The 17,214-nt window shown below is 37.8% G+C and overlaps 1 protein-coding gene across 4 annotated transcripts; it reads right to left on the bottom strand.

Moving 5' to 3' along the window:
* Nucleotides 1-1,782: 1,782 nt before the first annotated feature.
* Fatp1 (Fatty acid transport protein 1) lies at nucleotides 1,783-16,949 on the bottom strand. Of its 4 annotated transcripts, none has more exons than XM_043418897.1 (12): nucleotides 16,802-16,949; nucleotides 16,204-16,518; nucleotides 13,165-13,544; nucleotides 9,848-9,998; nucleotides 8,474-8,711; nucleotides 7,068-7,302; nucleotides 6,169-6,370; nucleotides 5,692-5,884; nucleotides 5,446-5,586; nucleotides 5,224-5,361; nucleotides 4,982-5,139; nucleotides 1,783-4,807 (listed from the first exon to the last, which is right to left on the bottom strand). In XM_043418897.1, the coding sequence occupies exons 2-12, from the start codon at nucleotides 16,285-16,287 to the stop codon at nucleotides 4,499-4,501; spliced, it is 2,229 nt and encodes a 742-aa protein (XP_043274832.1). In that variant the 5' UTR covers nucleotides 16,288-16,518; nucleotides 16,802-16,949; the 3' UTR covers nucleotides 1,783-4,498. The 4 variants fall into 4 exon arrangements, with proteins under 4 accessions (XP_043274832.1, XP_043274833.1, XP_043274834.1 ...); XM_043418898.1 differs by having other exon boundaries at nucleotides 16,204-16,355; nucleotides 16,802-16,945; XM_043418899.1 differs by lacking the exons at nucleotides 16,204-16,518; nucleotides 16,802-16,949 and adding an exon at nucleotides 14,660-14,989.
* Nucleotides 16,950-17,214: the final 265 nt, after the last annotated feature.

The following is a 17,214-nucleotide window of genomic DNA, read 5'->3' on the forward strand; positions in this document are numbered from 1 at the left end:
GACAGAAAAAGTACTTTCTATACACACACTCTGCAATTATTTAATAACAGATCGTGATTCATCAAACTGCCGTTTATTGAGCACTGAAATTTTAATCATTTTTACTTTAATATTTTAATTTTTTTTTCTCTCGAAAATATTAATTTAATATTTTCGAGAGGAGCCCGCCTTTGAAAATTTACATTCGTTAGTTACGTTCAAACGGAAATTTCGAGTCGCTAAAATTTTTTCGGTTACTTAACCCTACTTTTTTTGCTGAAAGTTTCTCCAATCACACGCCCGCGACGCTCATCGTGATACACAGTTTAAATTCCATCGAAACGTGTTCATACAACTCAATCTCGACGTCTTTTCGGTTGCATGTGCCAACTAACTTTTAACGACCACGTGGGATTTTTCTTTTCGTCGTTTGCAACGGAGCGTGTGTTAGAAATAATACGTGAACTCTACAAAATATTAGAAAGCCGTGTGTCGCGTGGGTTAAAACAATAATGAAACGGGTTAAAATCCAAACACGAATCATAGGAATTGATAACACCGAAAGAACATTCAAATAAATGCAGATTCTTTTACTGTGACTCTCGTTGCTGTCAGACAAGAAATTTGCCGGGTTCTCTTGAGTACGCGAAAATACCGTTGTGATTCGAAGTGTTGAGAGTCTGGACGCGAGACTGAGGTTATAAATAGAAAAGTTATGGCGAGGTTGTCGGTGTCCGCCATTTGTATCCTAGCAGTGCATATGGTAGGAAGTAGGAAGCGCAGCTGAATATTCATGTATAGTATTATTTCGTTTAATTAGACTTCACCGTTTCCCCCACCAGTTGATAATTTCCAGGGCGTACAGTTGCGTCGTCGCAAAAATGATGAAGCCGTCGAAAACTTTTTACGAAATTTTACGCGACAACAAGTATTGAAATAACATCGAAATGAAACTTTTTTTTAATCGCAAACAGCGTTTCATTTATTTGAAGTTCTTGATACTGCAAACTTTTTTTCTTACCACTCTACCGATCATCGTTCCAGAGCACAGTTCCAACCGGCCGATAAGCTAGAATTTTCATGTCAAACTATAGGAGAATTCGTACTGTAAGAAAGGTCAAAGCTTCCAAATACCGTTTTTACTTCGAGCATTGTTAGCATAACTTTCACGCTTACCAACCTTCGAGTTTACCAACGAATCAGGATCTTAAGAGTTGTAATTGTGAATAAAAAATTGTCTCAAATGAAGAAATATTGTGAAGCAATTAAGGAGAGTGGATCGCGACGATATACAATGTTGCCATGCTAAACCATGTTAAAAATATTAAAAATTTTAAAATGATAAGAATTTAATAAAATTTGGTAAATGTATTCTTTAAAAATATATAAGACAATATACATTTTTTTACATTTTTCTACCACATAGCTCTCGAGTAATTGAACACTAAAGTTAACGTGTATAAGCATAGAGTTTACATATATACAGTTATACATCTGGTGCATAAAAACTTCGATTTAACGCTCAATTATGCGATAACCATGCGTTAAAAAATTTGAAAAAAATTGTGTTTGTATACTCGATGCCAAAGAATGTTATCACGAAATTATATCAAATTCTGATTATTTTGATTTCGTGATCCACCCTCCTTAAAATTGGATACTGAAAATGTTCGATATAACGATCCTATTGCAAAAAAAAAAACTTGAAAAACATCTAAAGATAATTCAACAAAAATGATTTCGAACTCGTGTTATTATTTCAACACGGTGTTTGTTTGTTTTGGAAATCGGAAGAAACAACGGTTAGAAAATAGCAAAATGTTTTATTCCAAAAAAAAACACACACATACATTAACAAATAACAACGTTGAAGTTTGTTCAGTGGAAGCGAAAAGATTCAAGTCTCGTATGCAGAAACGTTTTTTACAGGGCTAGGCTGAGATTTTGAGATACGAAAATCCGATAAATATTCGAAATCCTCAAAAAAATGGCCGCTGCTTCGTACAAAGCGAATATTTCAATATTTTGAAAGATTTTTTCCTACTTTCTTTTATTTTACTGACATTTCCTGTTCCCTGGAGAAACTTCAATGATTTTGGTGCATTCAAAAGGGAGGGTAGCGCTGCTCCGAGCCCCCAGGACTCTATTTCAGTAACACTTCCAGTTATTAGAAATTTCGATTCATTTTCGTATATTTTAAAAAACAGTTTTAATCGAGTTCAGGAATTTTCCGAGCTTTTGCCAGATTTGTTGTGAAACATACTCGAAATTTATTGATTTCGTTTTTTCGTCGAATTCATTTTCGATTCGTTGATTTAAACTGAATTTACTAAGAACGGAGCGCACGAGGAAACGTTTCCACAAACTTGACAACATTCTCCATCGACACCAACGACCCAATGTACAAATTCGTTCTACCGAATGCGATATTTTTCCATTTACGGAGCCGCGACGTCCTCAGCTCGGCAATAAAGAACAAACGCGAGCACCAGCGCGCTCTTACGCTTCGAAGCAAAACTTGATATAAAAAAACTTTTTCGACGAATGAAAAAAAGAAAAATATTCCCCAGATTTTCACTCGAGGAATCTCGTTCAACGAGAAATAATGAAAACGAATGTTTTTCACGAAAAATTTGAGTTCACTGCGATCGAGACTCCTCGACTAATCAAATAGGCCGAGCTACAAAGATTTTTTCATGTAAAAAGTATCAGAAGAAAACCACCTGCGCCATTGTTCGGGGAACAGTTCCATATGATCTGTTATCTACTCGAGTTTCTTATTTATAGCTTTGTTATTAACAATTTTATGCAAAAAATCGCTTTTTTTTAGTTTTTTGTTTATAAAATGGAAACCATCAGGATGATCGTGGTGATGTCAATGCACAAATTGTAGAAAATAAAAATACGAAAAAAATGAGAGGTCGAACGACTCGATCGGACCGTTAGTTTAGGAGAAAATCGGTAAAAACCGACGAAAATGCAGTTTTTAAAAAAATTAATATCTCGGTTATTTTTCGAGTTGTAGCGTAGATCATCAGGCCAGTATTAGTTATTAACATAAACTACATTTGTGTGGAAAGCAGACATTTGTCTGATCTATCGATGTAGTTTTGGATCTGTGGCCATTTGAATTTTTTTCTATACAATTTTCTCGCGGCCCTCAATGCGACTGGTACGGTCCGATTTCAATTTACCAAAGTCTACAACTTGTCTATTAACACCATCACGATCACCCTGATAGTTTTCATTTTATAAGCAAAAAAACCAAAAAAACAGCGATTTTTTGCAAAAAAAATGTTAATAACAAAGCTATAAATAAGAAACTCGAGAAGACAAGAGATCGCTATATCATATGGAACTATTCCCCAAACAATGGCGCAGCTGATTTTCTTCTAACACTTTTTGCACAAAATGCTCAACAATCGAGGGGAATACGTCGACGTAACTTATTTACAAATAATGATGAAAAAGTTCAACCGAAGCCCCTCTAAATTCATTGATTGTGCGATAGAAAAATATTGGCAGATTTTATACTGAAATAGCTCGAGCGACTTCTGCTTTTCTCTTCCAGGCTTCGACGAAACCCCTCTATACTCGTCGAACAAGCAATCAACTCGAATAATTTTATCGCCATTTTTCGAATTTTGATTTATAATAACTATTTACAGGGTGTTCTCGTAAGAAATTTTCAATAGAACAGTTTCCCATGTTTCATTTTCTATCAGAATGCCTTTCGATGGATTATTCACTAATTGTTTGTACATTTTTGCACCTATCGAACTCTGTTAAAACGTTCAGAAATAAAGCATAAATGCATCGAATCCATTTTTGAGGGTACCAACATTTCTACAAATAGCTGTACAATTGAATTCTTCAATTTTCAGTACTTTTTTGTTCTGAATTCCGATTGGAGAAAGACCTTCAACACGCATATCACTGAAAAACCACGTTTCGAGCTGAACGATACAGAAGAAAGGACAATTCGGTTGAAGGCCTTCATTGTAGGCAATATGAGTTCCATAGTACGGATCTAATGCACTTTTCCTTTATCTCTAATAGTTTTGGTACATTGTAAGATGGAAGTGAATACGTTTGTGAGCCGAGGTTAGACGAAAATATCTATCCACGAAATCAGAGCCACAATTTAGTATTCGCCCCTTTCCACGGAGAACACCCCGAGTACAGAAGTGGAGTAATAATTATTATCACACAGAATATCTTTGGATGCTTAGAAAGATTTCGAATAGGACAAATGAAAATTCATCGAAAGCAAAAAGTTCATCGTTTACCGCTCCGATTCAATCATTGAATCGAATTCAATGATTGAGAAAACGAGCTAAAGATGCCAGGGAGGCCCCCCCCGTTCGCATGAAAGCCTCCAGGTGCAAAGATATTCAAAGTGTTGATAGTTATTGTCTCGCCTTGTACAACTTTATTTCGAATCTCGTCGTTGACAAGATGAATTTGAGTGAACCTCACTGTACCGATAGTGCAAAATATCTTAGATTATTGGAAACTCTCAGAAACGTATTTTTCCTGCTTGTATCTGATCGTAAATCTCCGGCGTTAATAATTGGTAGCCCAATTTTGGATCGAGATAGTACAGTTTGTCGGTGATTTTTCGAGGATCGTAAGCTTCTTCTTGCAGATCTTTTTTCTTCAATTTGAACGTACCCGTCATGTCGATCTTCGTGAGTGTTCTCACGAACAACGGTCTCGCGTATGACGGAAGTTGTTCTCGTATCATCGAACTCAAACGATTCATGTCAACGCTGCTATCTTCGTCGTAAATCGCTGCCATTCCCGCACGACCCTCCGATCCCCGGATCTGCAACAGGATTTTTACGTATTATTGTTGTTGTCAAGATAAATAATGCGAAACGGCAACGTTGACAATGGCGAGGGATAAAATATGCTAAATGAAAATCGAAGCTACAAATTTCTACGACCCCGATCAATTGGTTTCATTTTTCCAGCACTTTTAAATTTTTAATAAAATTACCTCCACTCCATAAACAATGCAATCTCGATAATTAACGAGATTACTGACAACAGCCTCAATTTCGGTAGTCGAAACGTTCTCTCCTTTCCATCTGAACGTGTCACCAGTTCTGTCTTTGAAATAAAGGTAACCGAGTTCGTCAGATACAAGGATGTCACCTGAAAACACGCGTTTATATTTTATTCTCATTTAAACAGATTTCCGGGAGAAATTGAAGTTAATTCGTTTTTGTGTTAGCGTACCCGATAAAAACGCAGAATCACCGTGCGTAAAAACGTCGTAAACGATTTTGGATTTTGACGCTTTCTCATCGACGTATCCGAGGAAAGCTCGAGCAGGATTATTGCGAATAATTTTTCCAATGAATACACCAGGTTCGTCTAAAAACAAAATGAAAAGATGAATGATCATTCGAACTTATTGAATTCATAACGATAATTCTGACGATATTTTGGTAAACAAACCTGGTTTGCAAACTTGACACAATCCTTTTGAATTTCGGATCGGTTCACCATCGGCATTCACTCTGATGATAGATATTGGATAAATTGCTGAGATTATTCGCGATATAAAGCCAATCGCTCCCACGGTGTTATCGACATTCACTGCAAAATCAAGTTATGGATTTTCAAATCGATTTTACGATCGAAATTTCATTCAATTGTTGCACAAAAGATTTTTGATCGACCGAATCGAACGAAATTTCTAACCGATATTAGCGTTTCCCTCAGTTGCTCCATAGAACTCAGCGACGTTGGGTATTTTGAAACGATCGACGAATTCACGCCAAATTTGAGGTCTCAAACCGTTTCCAAAAATGAGCCGCAGATTGTGTTGCGTTGATTCCGGCTTTACGGGACTTGCCAAAATGTAACGACACATTTCACCGATGTACTGAGCGACCTGAAGAAAAATAATGGATTTTCACTCGTTGCCAATGCCCAAAAGCACCAAGTTTCAAAAATTTTTATATTTCAATATTAATTTTCAGTGTGCAATAATAAAGTTTATCCTTTTCGTTTTTTAACGAGCATTCGGTATTATATACGGAGAGTGTTTAAAAAATGGAAAAAATTTTTCACTCACGAATAAATTTTGATCGTTTTCGATCCCTCGAAAAATCTACGAAAGTATCGTTTGCGACGTCATCCAGGGTATCCTGGATTTTTTAATTGTTTTTTCCTTACCGTGCATTTGTACTTGACACAATCCGGAAAGTATGAACTGGCTGAAAACTTTTTCCTAATCACGACCGTCGAACCGTGGAGCAACGCTTGTCCAACCGACATAATACCTCCAGCTGTATGATATAACGGCAGAGGTGTATAAAATCTGTCGTTGTCTCGGAAAGCCGCAAGATAATGAATAGCACTTGCGATGAACATAAACCTGAAATATGTGAAATAAATAATTAATACAGAATTTCCGTAAATCGAATCTCGACAAAAAATTGCACTTTCCCATTAAATTTCTTCGTCTCATGGATCGAAATATTTCGTTTTTTTTCTTCGTTTTTCGACCTTCCGATTGAAAATATTCGTACAAACTCTTTTCAAGTCAAAATTAATACCAAAAAAAAAAGTGTAATTGGTCAATACGATTCACATATTAGAGTCATCAAACTAAAATTGAAACTTGTATTGAAAACAAAATCATTTGGAGAAACAAATAATTTATATAAAAACTGATCGAGTATAAGAACGAGGCGCAGTTTCAGAATTGACGAAAGGTCCAAGCTTCTCGCAATAACTCTTTCGATTTTGGAGTAAACAGTTTTTCACGAGCTCACAGTTTTGTGAGCAATTACACGCAGGACTTTGGCCCACCTTGGCTTACGAGAGATCGCACCCATGCTTGGAGCCATGTTAATAGCAGTTCGGATAAAAGACCTTGAAAAAGGAGACAAAAAACGTCGAGCGGAAAGTACAATAGAGCACCAGAGATTGACTCGATGGAAAATTTAATAGTGTACGAGGAGCATCCGTTTCATTTCGAGCGCGCAAGGTCATGGCAGAACTCGTCCGAGGGATATTTGCGTTTTTCTATCATCACTTCCTTAATCGTAGAAGGCGATTTTGATTATCACCTCGAGTTTGTGATGACCGCAGCCTTAGGCAGACCCGTCGTACCGCTCGTGTAGATATAAATCAATTTGTCACAATAATTTCCCTTCTCCTGAATAACTGGTGGAACTGCAGTCGCCTCGGCCAACATTGACGTCAAATCCTTCTCCTTCAGGCCCGACGAATTCGACTCGAGCTCGTTTCCATATCTGTACAACGCTAATTTTGCATTCAACGATGATGCGATGTCTTTGATAGCTGCAAATATAAAAGGAAAAGATTTCGTACACTAATATCGGGCTTAAAAAATGACGAGGAATCACAAAAAATATACTGCAGCTCGAACTTTTATTTCTCACTTCTTAATGGACATTAATCAGTTGCTCGGGATGTGCATCATTGCAAGAGAGAGACAGCTAAGAATGAAACTGTGATTTTTCTTAGAAACGAGTTATTTATTAGTTCCTCTCATATTTAAGATTTTAACTAAATTAATGACCGATAGATCGCTTCGAATTCCCAGCACTTTTTATGCAAATTTTTCCCATTGGTTTCCAAATACGAGATATAAGAAAGTAGTTCCACCATTTTTTACAGTTCAAATTCTGATCGAAATCTCGCGTGCAATTATTCGAAAAATACATATCGTTAAAACTTTCGAAACCAAAAATAACAAATATTGCGTCGTGCAAAACCCTTTCCAGCTCTTCGTTTGTCGTTTTAGTTCGAAAAAACAAAATCACGAAAACTCATGTGTCTAGTGAATTAGGAAGAAATGTGAGATTTCTTCATTACAAAAGAATCGTCTTGAGGAGGTTAACGAACCTACGAAGGACAAAAATTATCGCAATCATTAGAAAATGACGCATAGAAAAATGGGTGAAATCGTTAAAATGCATTTAATTAGGGGTTAACAAATGATTTGAAAAATAATCATGAATCGTGAGATAAGAATATTAAACCGATAACCGTGAAGATATGAGAGGACAGTTCTTTGAGTGCTTCTGATTGCCATCGCGTGACAATAACGAGCTCGAAAAAAGGAAACTCGAATGAGGTTCTATTTTCATCTCATCGATCGAATCACCTTTTTTCGAGTTTCGATTAACTTCATCGATCATAACGGTTCGAGGTACAAAGGGCACAAAAATAATTCGATTGAAATCTCGAAAATGCTTAATCCAAGTGTACTTTTTATTTGTTGTTTCTCAGGCTAGACGATGTGGCAAAAAATTGAAAAAATTCAAAAAGATTCCTACAATGAAATATTTGAATGTATTGACCGCGCGAATCTTTACAGTCGATTAAATCCAAAATGCCGAAATATCGAAACGCGAAGACTCGACAATGAAAATATTTTTCTCTTAACCGCAATTTTGCCCACTGTTTTTTAAATCTTTGTGTCTCCCGATAGAAATAGAAGAAATACCTTCGGATAATTCGCTGCCATAAATGAGGGCCTGACAATTAGCAACATTGAGGCTATGGAGGAGCGTAGATTTTCGCAAATTTGTGTTTATGAGGGGAACGATAATTCCCAATTTACTGAGTCCGATCCACGTTGCCACGTATTCCGGTTTGTTCTCCATAAGGAGAGCGACAGTATCACCTTTCCGGTATCCATGATTTTTGAAAACGGTTGCGATCCTGTTGCTGAAATCTTCAACCTGGTGAAAGAAAACAAATAAAATTAATTTTTGTGATTCACGAAAAATCGAATCTGCAGCGGTGCAATTGCTCTGAAGAACAGGAAATAAGATTTGATTTTTTCCTTCACGCGCGCATATGCGAGGACATTTTTATTTTATGTCTTGTTCGATCGGATCGGCGAAGGCGCGCTCTCTCTTCTTTTTACTGTCGAGACATGCTTCAGTGTCAACATTTTTTTCCAAACACTTATTCATAAAGACGGAAAGTAGTTTCTTGTACGTATTAATATTTACACGGATACTTGTAAATTTTTTTCATTGCGCAATGTGCCAGCAACTTCTTGCCTTTCAAACTTCTCACATGTTCATAGATTGCTTTTTTACAATGCTGCATTCACACCGCATCCAGAGTTGAAGCGATATTGCGGTTTTTGTGTGCAAACAAATAGTGTAAATGGCTCTTGGCAAAGATGTAATGTTACGAGTATTTGTATATCTTGAAAATCCTTGTTAAAAATTCGCTTTTTTCTCCTGTTTTTTAATACTCTCGAGTTCTTATCAACATTTTATTGCTCATTGCGAAATAAAATGTGATTTGTTGTATCGTTACTTGACTTCTTTACGGATGAAGTAAGAAAAAAATTCATACAAAACTGAAAGTCGGTTAATTTTTAGTATTCCAACGTGTATGAATATTCATGAAGTGCGAGTTTCAAGGATAAAATCGAATTGCCTGAAGATTACAGAGAAGATTTTGCATCGGCGTCGTTTGACGTCGTAAAACAGTGCGTTGGAAAAAAATGAGTCTCAAATGCGAAACGGTTTTGGCTTGACAGGATGCTCAACGACCTATGAGAGAGTTTGCGATATTCCAGGTTCACTGACCTTGAGATAAAAAGGGAAGCTCGAAAAACGACACAATTATTTTTCAACTCTCCCAATAATGAAAGCCTGCTTCGAAATTACGGTAATTAATTTTGTTCGAAAGAGAGTGTGCACTGTGTAAGATGCCAATTAAGGTTGAAGGGGGGGGGGGGGGGGAAGCGTTGCGTTAAATGTGAAAAAGTAAGAACGGTCCAGCTTCTTTTTTCGTTTCAAAATGACGAAAATTCATTTTCATTTGTCTAAACGATGAATCGTTCCTGGTGAAGTACCTCTTGAAAAGACCACTCCTTGTCCTCGCAAATGAGACACGGTTTGTTTGGATGACGAGCGACATGCTGCTGGAAAATGTCGGCGACGCTGCGATTTTTTTTCTCGTGACCTTTTATCGTTAGAAGGAGCCTCGCGTAACGAATCAAAGCACTGAAACAAAAAACAGTCAAACATGAGAATCCAAAAAAAAAGCAGGAAATATTGTAATTTTTCAAAAATCACTTTACCGAATGAGATAAAATTGGAATAAAAATCCACTTTTACATTTAGATCGAGTATAAAAATGAGATTTTTATTTAGGCAGAAAAATGAAACGAAAAAATAAACGGACGTCATTTAAAAGGAACAAAGGCAATCGGATGCGTAACTCTGTACGATTTACGTGTTTCGCGTGTCAACTTAATCAGTCATTGTTTCCGACGTCACTCATTAATGAATTACATTTGATTTGCTCGAGTTACTCAATCTAATGGTTGCATAAATAGTTTCAATTATTCATTAAAATTGTCTATGCGGAACTCTGGAAGCCCATTTTTGGCGTCGTTCAACATGAGTTGGGAAAATTTTTCGTGTCAATCAGTCGAACGCGGTGGCGAGGGAATTTCAACTTGGAAAATTGGAGATGGAGTTGGGCGACTGATTAATTCTCTTGAGAGATGAGATTGAAGCGGAGGGAGGAAAATGTGTCGGCGACGGGAGCGAAAATTAATGTGAAAGGAAATACAGTCTGATGCGTGGGGAAGGCTCACGAAGTAATCGAATTGAGTCGATTTAACGCGAGCACAGCTCAGACTCCGAACTCACGCGTGAGCATCCCGCCGAATTAGACTACCGCAGCTGTTATTTACTTCCTGCTATTAAACGCGCGAACTTCCATTCAAACGTTCATCTTAAAATGCTCGTTCGAGCTATGCTCGCATCATTCTCGTCGATAAACTCTTAAATTATTCGATTTAACAAATAAATCATTGCAAAATTTAAATTATTTCAACCAATTTTTTTCCTCAGTTTCATTAAATTCAATCGGAAAATGAAAATTTTGAAAAATCATCATTTTATGAACATTCATTTCACCATCTATAATCATTCGTTACAACCAAACGAGCCCGGGCAGTTGAAATTCGAATAATTATCAAAACACGTTCCACCAATCAATAAATCAGCGAATAAAAAGAATTTCACTCAATAAATGAAATTCGGCGGTTTCATTTGTTTAGAAAAACAACGAAAATTTCTAAATATTCTGATATTATCGGTTGTCACAAATATCCGTGAATTTAAGTGTTTTTCATTATCCACCAGGAAGAGTTATTGACAACAAAAGAACAAATGATCTTTCAAAATTGTATACGGAAGGCTCGTGAATGGAAAGAACAATAATTGCCTCAGAACTGAATTCCGGAGCGATTATTAGATTTTGAAGAGGCTGGAGTTTCTTCTGGGGAGCCCTTTGAAATGTGACATCGCACCGGAAGTACGCGAGAGCAAAAGGGCTTTCTACGAGTAGGCAAGAAATATTTTAATCTTATAAATCAGGCAAACGAATGAAATGATTGTGCGGTTTAGAATAATGAAAAAATTTGTACACAGGAAGCATAGAAACTGGATATCGAGAGTGTCTCTGCAGCCGCTTCCTGACCGACAGAAACAAGAGAATCGAGTTTAGACTCGAGGTAACTTTCGTTCCGTGACTTTCACCACCGCGTAGATGGATTAACTAACCACCGTCATTAATGATACACACGAGAGAACCGTGTCATCGCGGTGTAAAGAAAAAAAATTGAAAACAAAAAATTATTTCTCTCGAATTTCCGTGAAAACTGTTTCTCTGGCTTCTTTTGTGTTTGTTATTCCTGGTCCGTGAGCGCCGAATGATAAGAGGTACAAAAATGCTGTACAGTCATATGCGTGCGGTGAACCACACGTGACTCTTTTGAACGTGACGCCATTCCCGTTACTTCCAACTGCGCTTGCTACGGTATTTACACACGCTCGTTTGTTCCTTCGGATTGAGCAAAGAATACAAATTCCACGAAATCTGTAAAAACAAAATATTGAAAACGACGAAAGTATGAAAAGCCAAATAGAGATTTCTTCGTTCGTACACGCCGGTATAAATTATGTTCGAATCGTTGGAAAATTGTTCCTTCGTACGTGCAATTCGTGAGCCCCTGGAAAAAAATTAATCGCTCATTTTTTTATTTATTGAATATTCGATTATTAATTGGATCGATGTAAATGGACTTTGATGCTTCGAAAATCGCTGATTCTCCGACTCATTGTCAGAGGGGAGGCTCGTTTTTCAAAATATTAATTTTCTAAGCGATTTCAACAAACTCTGTCTAAGAAAACTGTCCCCTCACGTGTAGAAAATAGATCGGGAGTTAAAAATTCAGATCCAGTGACCTTGGCCTGGGTGTCTTATCAGGAAACTTTCACGTCGAGAGTTTGAAGTCTCGTTTGAGTTGGTCAAACGTAAAAGGCATTCTCCATCGTTTTCTTCCACGTTAATTATGTTCTCGTTCGATTCTTCATTTGCTCGTCGAGCCTTCGACACTCGCAAAGTCCCTCGTAAACAAATCGTCTGCAGAAACGTCGTAATAAATGACGTCAAAATTTCAACGGATCAAATAAAGTCTCTCTAAAATGAAGAAAATGAGAAATTCAGTGAGTCGGATAGACCTGCAGCCTCATTTATGGGCTCAGAAAAATTCTCGGGATGGCAGTGTCAATTAAAAAAAGTCATAAATAGATCGAAGCTGATTCGACGTTTCGTAAGTGCTGACACAATGTTTCAAATGTTCTGAGGAGGCAAAGAAATAAATTTCGACAGCATACCAGCGATCGCGAGTCCCAACAAATTATTTCGATTCGTGAAAAATCTCAATAAAGTTTGAACCCGATTAATCGTCAATATTATTCATCGTTAATAAGCTCAATTCAGTTGCATTTTGTAGATCGAGTCGAGTCATCGTTGCACCGAATGAGACGAAGTATTCAAAATTCCGTGTGTTATTCGAATTATTGGAAGTTATCGACGTTCTTCGTATTTATCCATGTCAATTCGTTGCACGACCGCGCGAGGAGAGCAAAAACAATTGAGTACACTGATATCGAAACAAAAGACGTCAAAACTCGTAAAAGAAAACGAATATTGACAGCGTCGAACGGAGAAGTGGTACGAGAAAAAACAGGTCAATTGAAGGAAGGAAAAAGGATTGAAAAAAAAAAGAAAAAAGAAAAAAGAAAAAAACAACGTTCCTCGACGTTGGAACGAGGAAAAAAGTATAAGAATGTACAGACTTATAAAACGTACCGTAAATCACGAGGCGCTGTTCGAAGTGCAACGTAGAACCATCGGAGACGTCCACCGGCGACGAAGTAAGCGACAAGGGCAACAAGACCGAGTTGAAGGACGAACATAGGTCCCATAAAGATCCATACCAGTGCGAGAAGAGCGGCGACAAAAGCAAGGAGTAACATAGCAATGAACAAGTTTCGTAGCAAACGAGCGACTGTTTGAAGGCGGCCACGTCCACGTGGTACTGGCCCAGGTAATACTGTGCTGTTGGAGTTGGCGGTTCCCCCCTCCAGTTCGTTTTCGAGCACCGACGAAACCGTCTCGGCTGTTACCGTCGATGCGCGACGGTTATTTCTTTCTCGGCTAGTCTTCTTCTCCTCCCCTCTTTCAACGTCCTGCAATACACGAAGAGACACACACACGCGATAAAATGGCGACGCGGTAGCTCCTCCAGCTCTATCATTCGTCAATGTTATACCCACGAAAGGCATACATGAAAAGAAACCAATACAAAAAATCAACGCAACCGCATACTCTTTGACTCTTGCTCGACCAGTTTTTCACATCGCAGCACTTTCACGCTTCCCGAGCGTACACGCTTGCTACGTTCGTGAATAAAACTTTGGATTTATGTGCGATTCGTTATTATCCCAATCATCGTCGCGTACTTGACTTCGATAAAGTTCGTCTTTTTCTCCTCTTTTTCGTCAGATTGCGCTTTATTCAACCTCGACTTCTAGCACGTAATTTTACGTACAAAGTCGAAAATTTATTGCAGGATAAAACGTTTTTCGTTGGCAAAAATATTTTGTTTTTCTCACCAATTATTAATAACGATCAAACGACCACTAAGTCAATGACGTTTTTGACAGCGTCGATTTTTTTCACTGGGCTTATTTTTAGCTCGTAATTTTTTTATTTTTCGACTCTCGTTTAATGTTAAATAGGTAAATTTCATAAGTCAACGTCGAATAAGAATCTGCTTGAGAAAATGGCCCTTAAAAATGACAGTATATCGTTGACGCGCTTGTTATTGAATTTTTCATTGATTACACGCGAGGGACGATCGGTGGTGATCAACGATCAAGTGGTATCGCGTGTTTTCCACATTGAATGCATTCTTCCTCATTGTTTTTTTTTCATCCTCTGTAATGAACAAAAATCGTGACCCCGATTATGGTTGATTGTTATTTCAATTTGTTGCACGTTTGTAACTGTCTACACGCGTAATTGACTCTATTATCCATTATTTTTTCTCAAATGTAAAACCTACTTGAATTTTCAATTATTTTCGTATTAATTTAACCTTGTGGCTCAAAAGTGTGTTTTCATATGGCTTCGAATTTCGGTTATTGCAATTATATTTTGGCCGTGAAAGCGTGAAAATGAGTGTTGAGGTGAGAACAAGATGATCGAATTTTTGGTGTATACGATTCTTCATTCCATTTTCACGTTCTTCAGGACACCACGTGGTCTACGAAAATTGGAAACAACAAAAAGGGGTACTCACGACAGCAAGGTTAGTCACGTGACCTGCGGACTCAAGTGTGACGAGGACACATTTCCGGATGATACGTTTCAACCCCGTGATTGAAGCGTTAAACCCACCGCGGGTCTCACAAACAGTTAATCAACGCTTAAACAATAACGACTAGCTCAACCGAGAGGGGGGAACAGGTGGCGGCACCATTCTAAATCGACGGGAAATCAACATCTCATCGTGACTTTCTTTCATCTCGAAAAATCGTTTTTTTTCTGTTGAAGCGATTGAACACGAGTTTTCCGGGTCGAAAAATTAAACGAATTCGTATTACCTCACAATAGTGGCTTTATTGAAGTTAATTCTTTGCTTTTATTTCTACTCGACACACGCGGGGTTGCAAAAGACGCGCGCGCGATATTCCCTCGTATACTACAATTTTCTGTCACTGTAAGCAATAAGGGATAAAATGAACAATCGATATTAGAGGTACGTGCGACGCTAACTAGCGGGCGTTTTTGGAAGCTCGTTCCGACGCAGCCTCCCGCGCTATCCCTTTTTCTTTTTCCCCACTTTTTATTCTTACTCTCGAATACACCTACAATATCACAATACTTAGAAAACGTGTGATTTATTGAAACTTTTACGAGTACGAAAATAATAATCAACTTACAATAGGATTCTATCCAATTAACGTTAATTTATGTTCAATTATCTATCGTTCCAATTTCCGCGCGCGGAAAGTCCGACCCGAGAACGTCCCCAACCGTTGGTTTTCGTAACCGGAAGTCTTACAACAAAAAGCGCCAGGAAACGTTCTCACGCAATTGATTGCTACGAAATATACGAACGTGCATGAACGAGTGAGAATGCCGAGAATAATGTGTGCATCCTCACAGAATTAATAGATAGGATGAGAAAAGAGAAATAAAAAAATACGAAAGCGGAATGATCGACCCAGTGACCAACTAAATTGGCGCGCACTGCGTGTTCTATAGCAACGCACGGGGGCGCTTGTTGAGGGGCGGGGGGAGGGGAGGGGCAGAGAACAGCGCGCCAAGTACCGGCACGTCTCAGTGCACCTGAACATTTTTTGAGATAAAATCCTTCTCTCTCTCTCTCCCTCTTTTTTTCTGCAGAAAGCTTTCACCGAGTAGCCTAAGCGTTAAAACTGACACGCTTATGAGAAGAAAACTTCGTGTTAGACATCATATATTTCTGCGGTTTATACTTTCAAATGATTTTGATGCTAACCCTTTCTGTTCGACCGTGGATTGTCCGGACTCGTGTGAAAGTTGCAGCCCTAAAAATTCTAGTTTTCTTCCCGCTGTTCCGCCGAAATACGTTCCATCGAAATTGTTTGTATCACACGACGAGCATATTATCATATTATCGTTAAAAATTGTGTGTTATGAAATTTTATCAAGTGGGCTCTTCAACCGTAAATTTACGACGTGAAAATTACTAATGCTCAGTCTATTATTTTCGGAACATTCGGACGTGAATACTGAATAAATATTAGTGAAGTGACAGTTAAGTGATTCATCAGCAATTCCCAAAAACTTTAGACTTACGCGATCTTTGTTGACTGCTTTATCCGGAACGCCATTGCCATTCGTGATATTGTTTGAGCCTCCTTTTGCTATAGTGTCCGACATTATTCTCTTTTTTTTGTTTGAAGCACTTAATTATCTTCTCTTTTTTTCCTGTGTTGATTGATAAGTCGCTGATTCAAACGATGGCGATGCAAAAACCGTTCGGTACATTTAACTTTTTTGTTATCATCGAGATGCACGCGTTGTTACGCGAATCAAGATCATAATCAGCAGGAACGCGTAAATAAAAATACGTTCGAGATTAAAAGAACGAAAAACGTTGAAAATTGAATACTGAAATTGAAAAATACTTTTTTAGTCTTTATAATTCGAATAAAATAATTCCCCGGACATTCTTATAAAAACCATATTTTCTAATAAATTCTTTTTAAAATACTCGAAAAAGTGTCAAAATTGTCAAAAACTCAAATCAGTTGCCGCTACGCAGAATCGTCGAATTTTTCAGCCGAGCTTGTAATATGCAGTTAATTTGTGAAAATAAATAAATTACTTGGCAATATTTCGTCTACAAAACCACGGAACCAAGTTTACAAATACTCATATTGCAATGGATTACCGATTGAAGTTTCCAACTCCAAAGATCGCACGAAAATGTAATTTATCTTTTCAATAGCCTTACGCACTCTTTGAACACTGGCACTTGAAAACGGCGATTTTTAATGATCTCTTTAAGCACGTTTTCTCGTTCGATATTTTATGAAGTTAGAAGAACACGCGTACCGCCAGTCGAGAGACCACAACGGCGTGTGTACTGCCGGGAAAGGGTCTCGGTCGAGACTAAAACACTTGCTAGCAGTGAGCACCACTCACTTCAGATACTTCGCGACTTTAACATCATTCCTCCCTCCGTTATTTCGATTCTTTCCTATCTAATATATTAAGCTACTCCTCCAACGTTTGTACAAGAAATTGGTATCAAAGTTCGTGCTGTTTCGAATCCGTACGAAAAAACATAAAATAATATCAATA

Source organism: Venturia canescens, chromosome 5 (genome assembly GCF_019457755.1).
Source record: "Venturia canescens isolate UGA chromosome 5, ASM1945775v1, whole genome shotgun sequence".
NCBI classification, from domain to species: Eukaryota; Metazoa; Arthropoda; class Insecta; order Hymenoptera; family Ichneumonidae; genus Venturia; species Venturia canescens.

What these genes read in the sequence shown, in the direction of transcription:
- Fatp1 (XM_043418896.1), bottom strand. Translation starts at nt 13,640, where the DNA reads ATGCCTTTCGTGGGTATAACATTGACGAATGATAGAGCTGGAGGAGCT. An exon ending in GTGTCAAGTACAAATGCACG is followed by an intron (nt 5,885 to 6,168) that starts GTAAGGAAAAAA and finishes ATTTTTCTTCAG; the next exon opens with GTCGCTCAGTACATCGGTGA. An exon ending in TGATTCTGCGTTTTTATCGG is followed by an intron (nt 5,140 to 5,223) that starts GTACGCTAACAC and finishes GCGTGTTTTCAG; the next exon opens with GTGACATCCTTGTATCTGAC.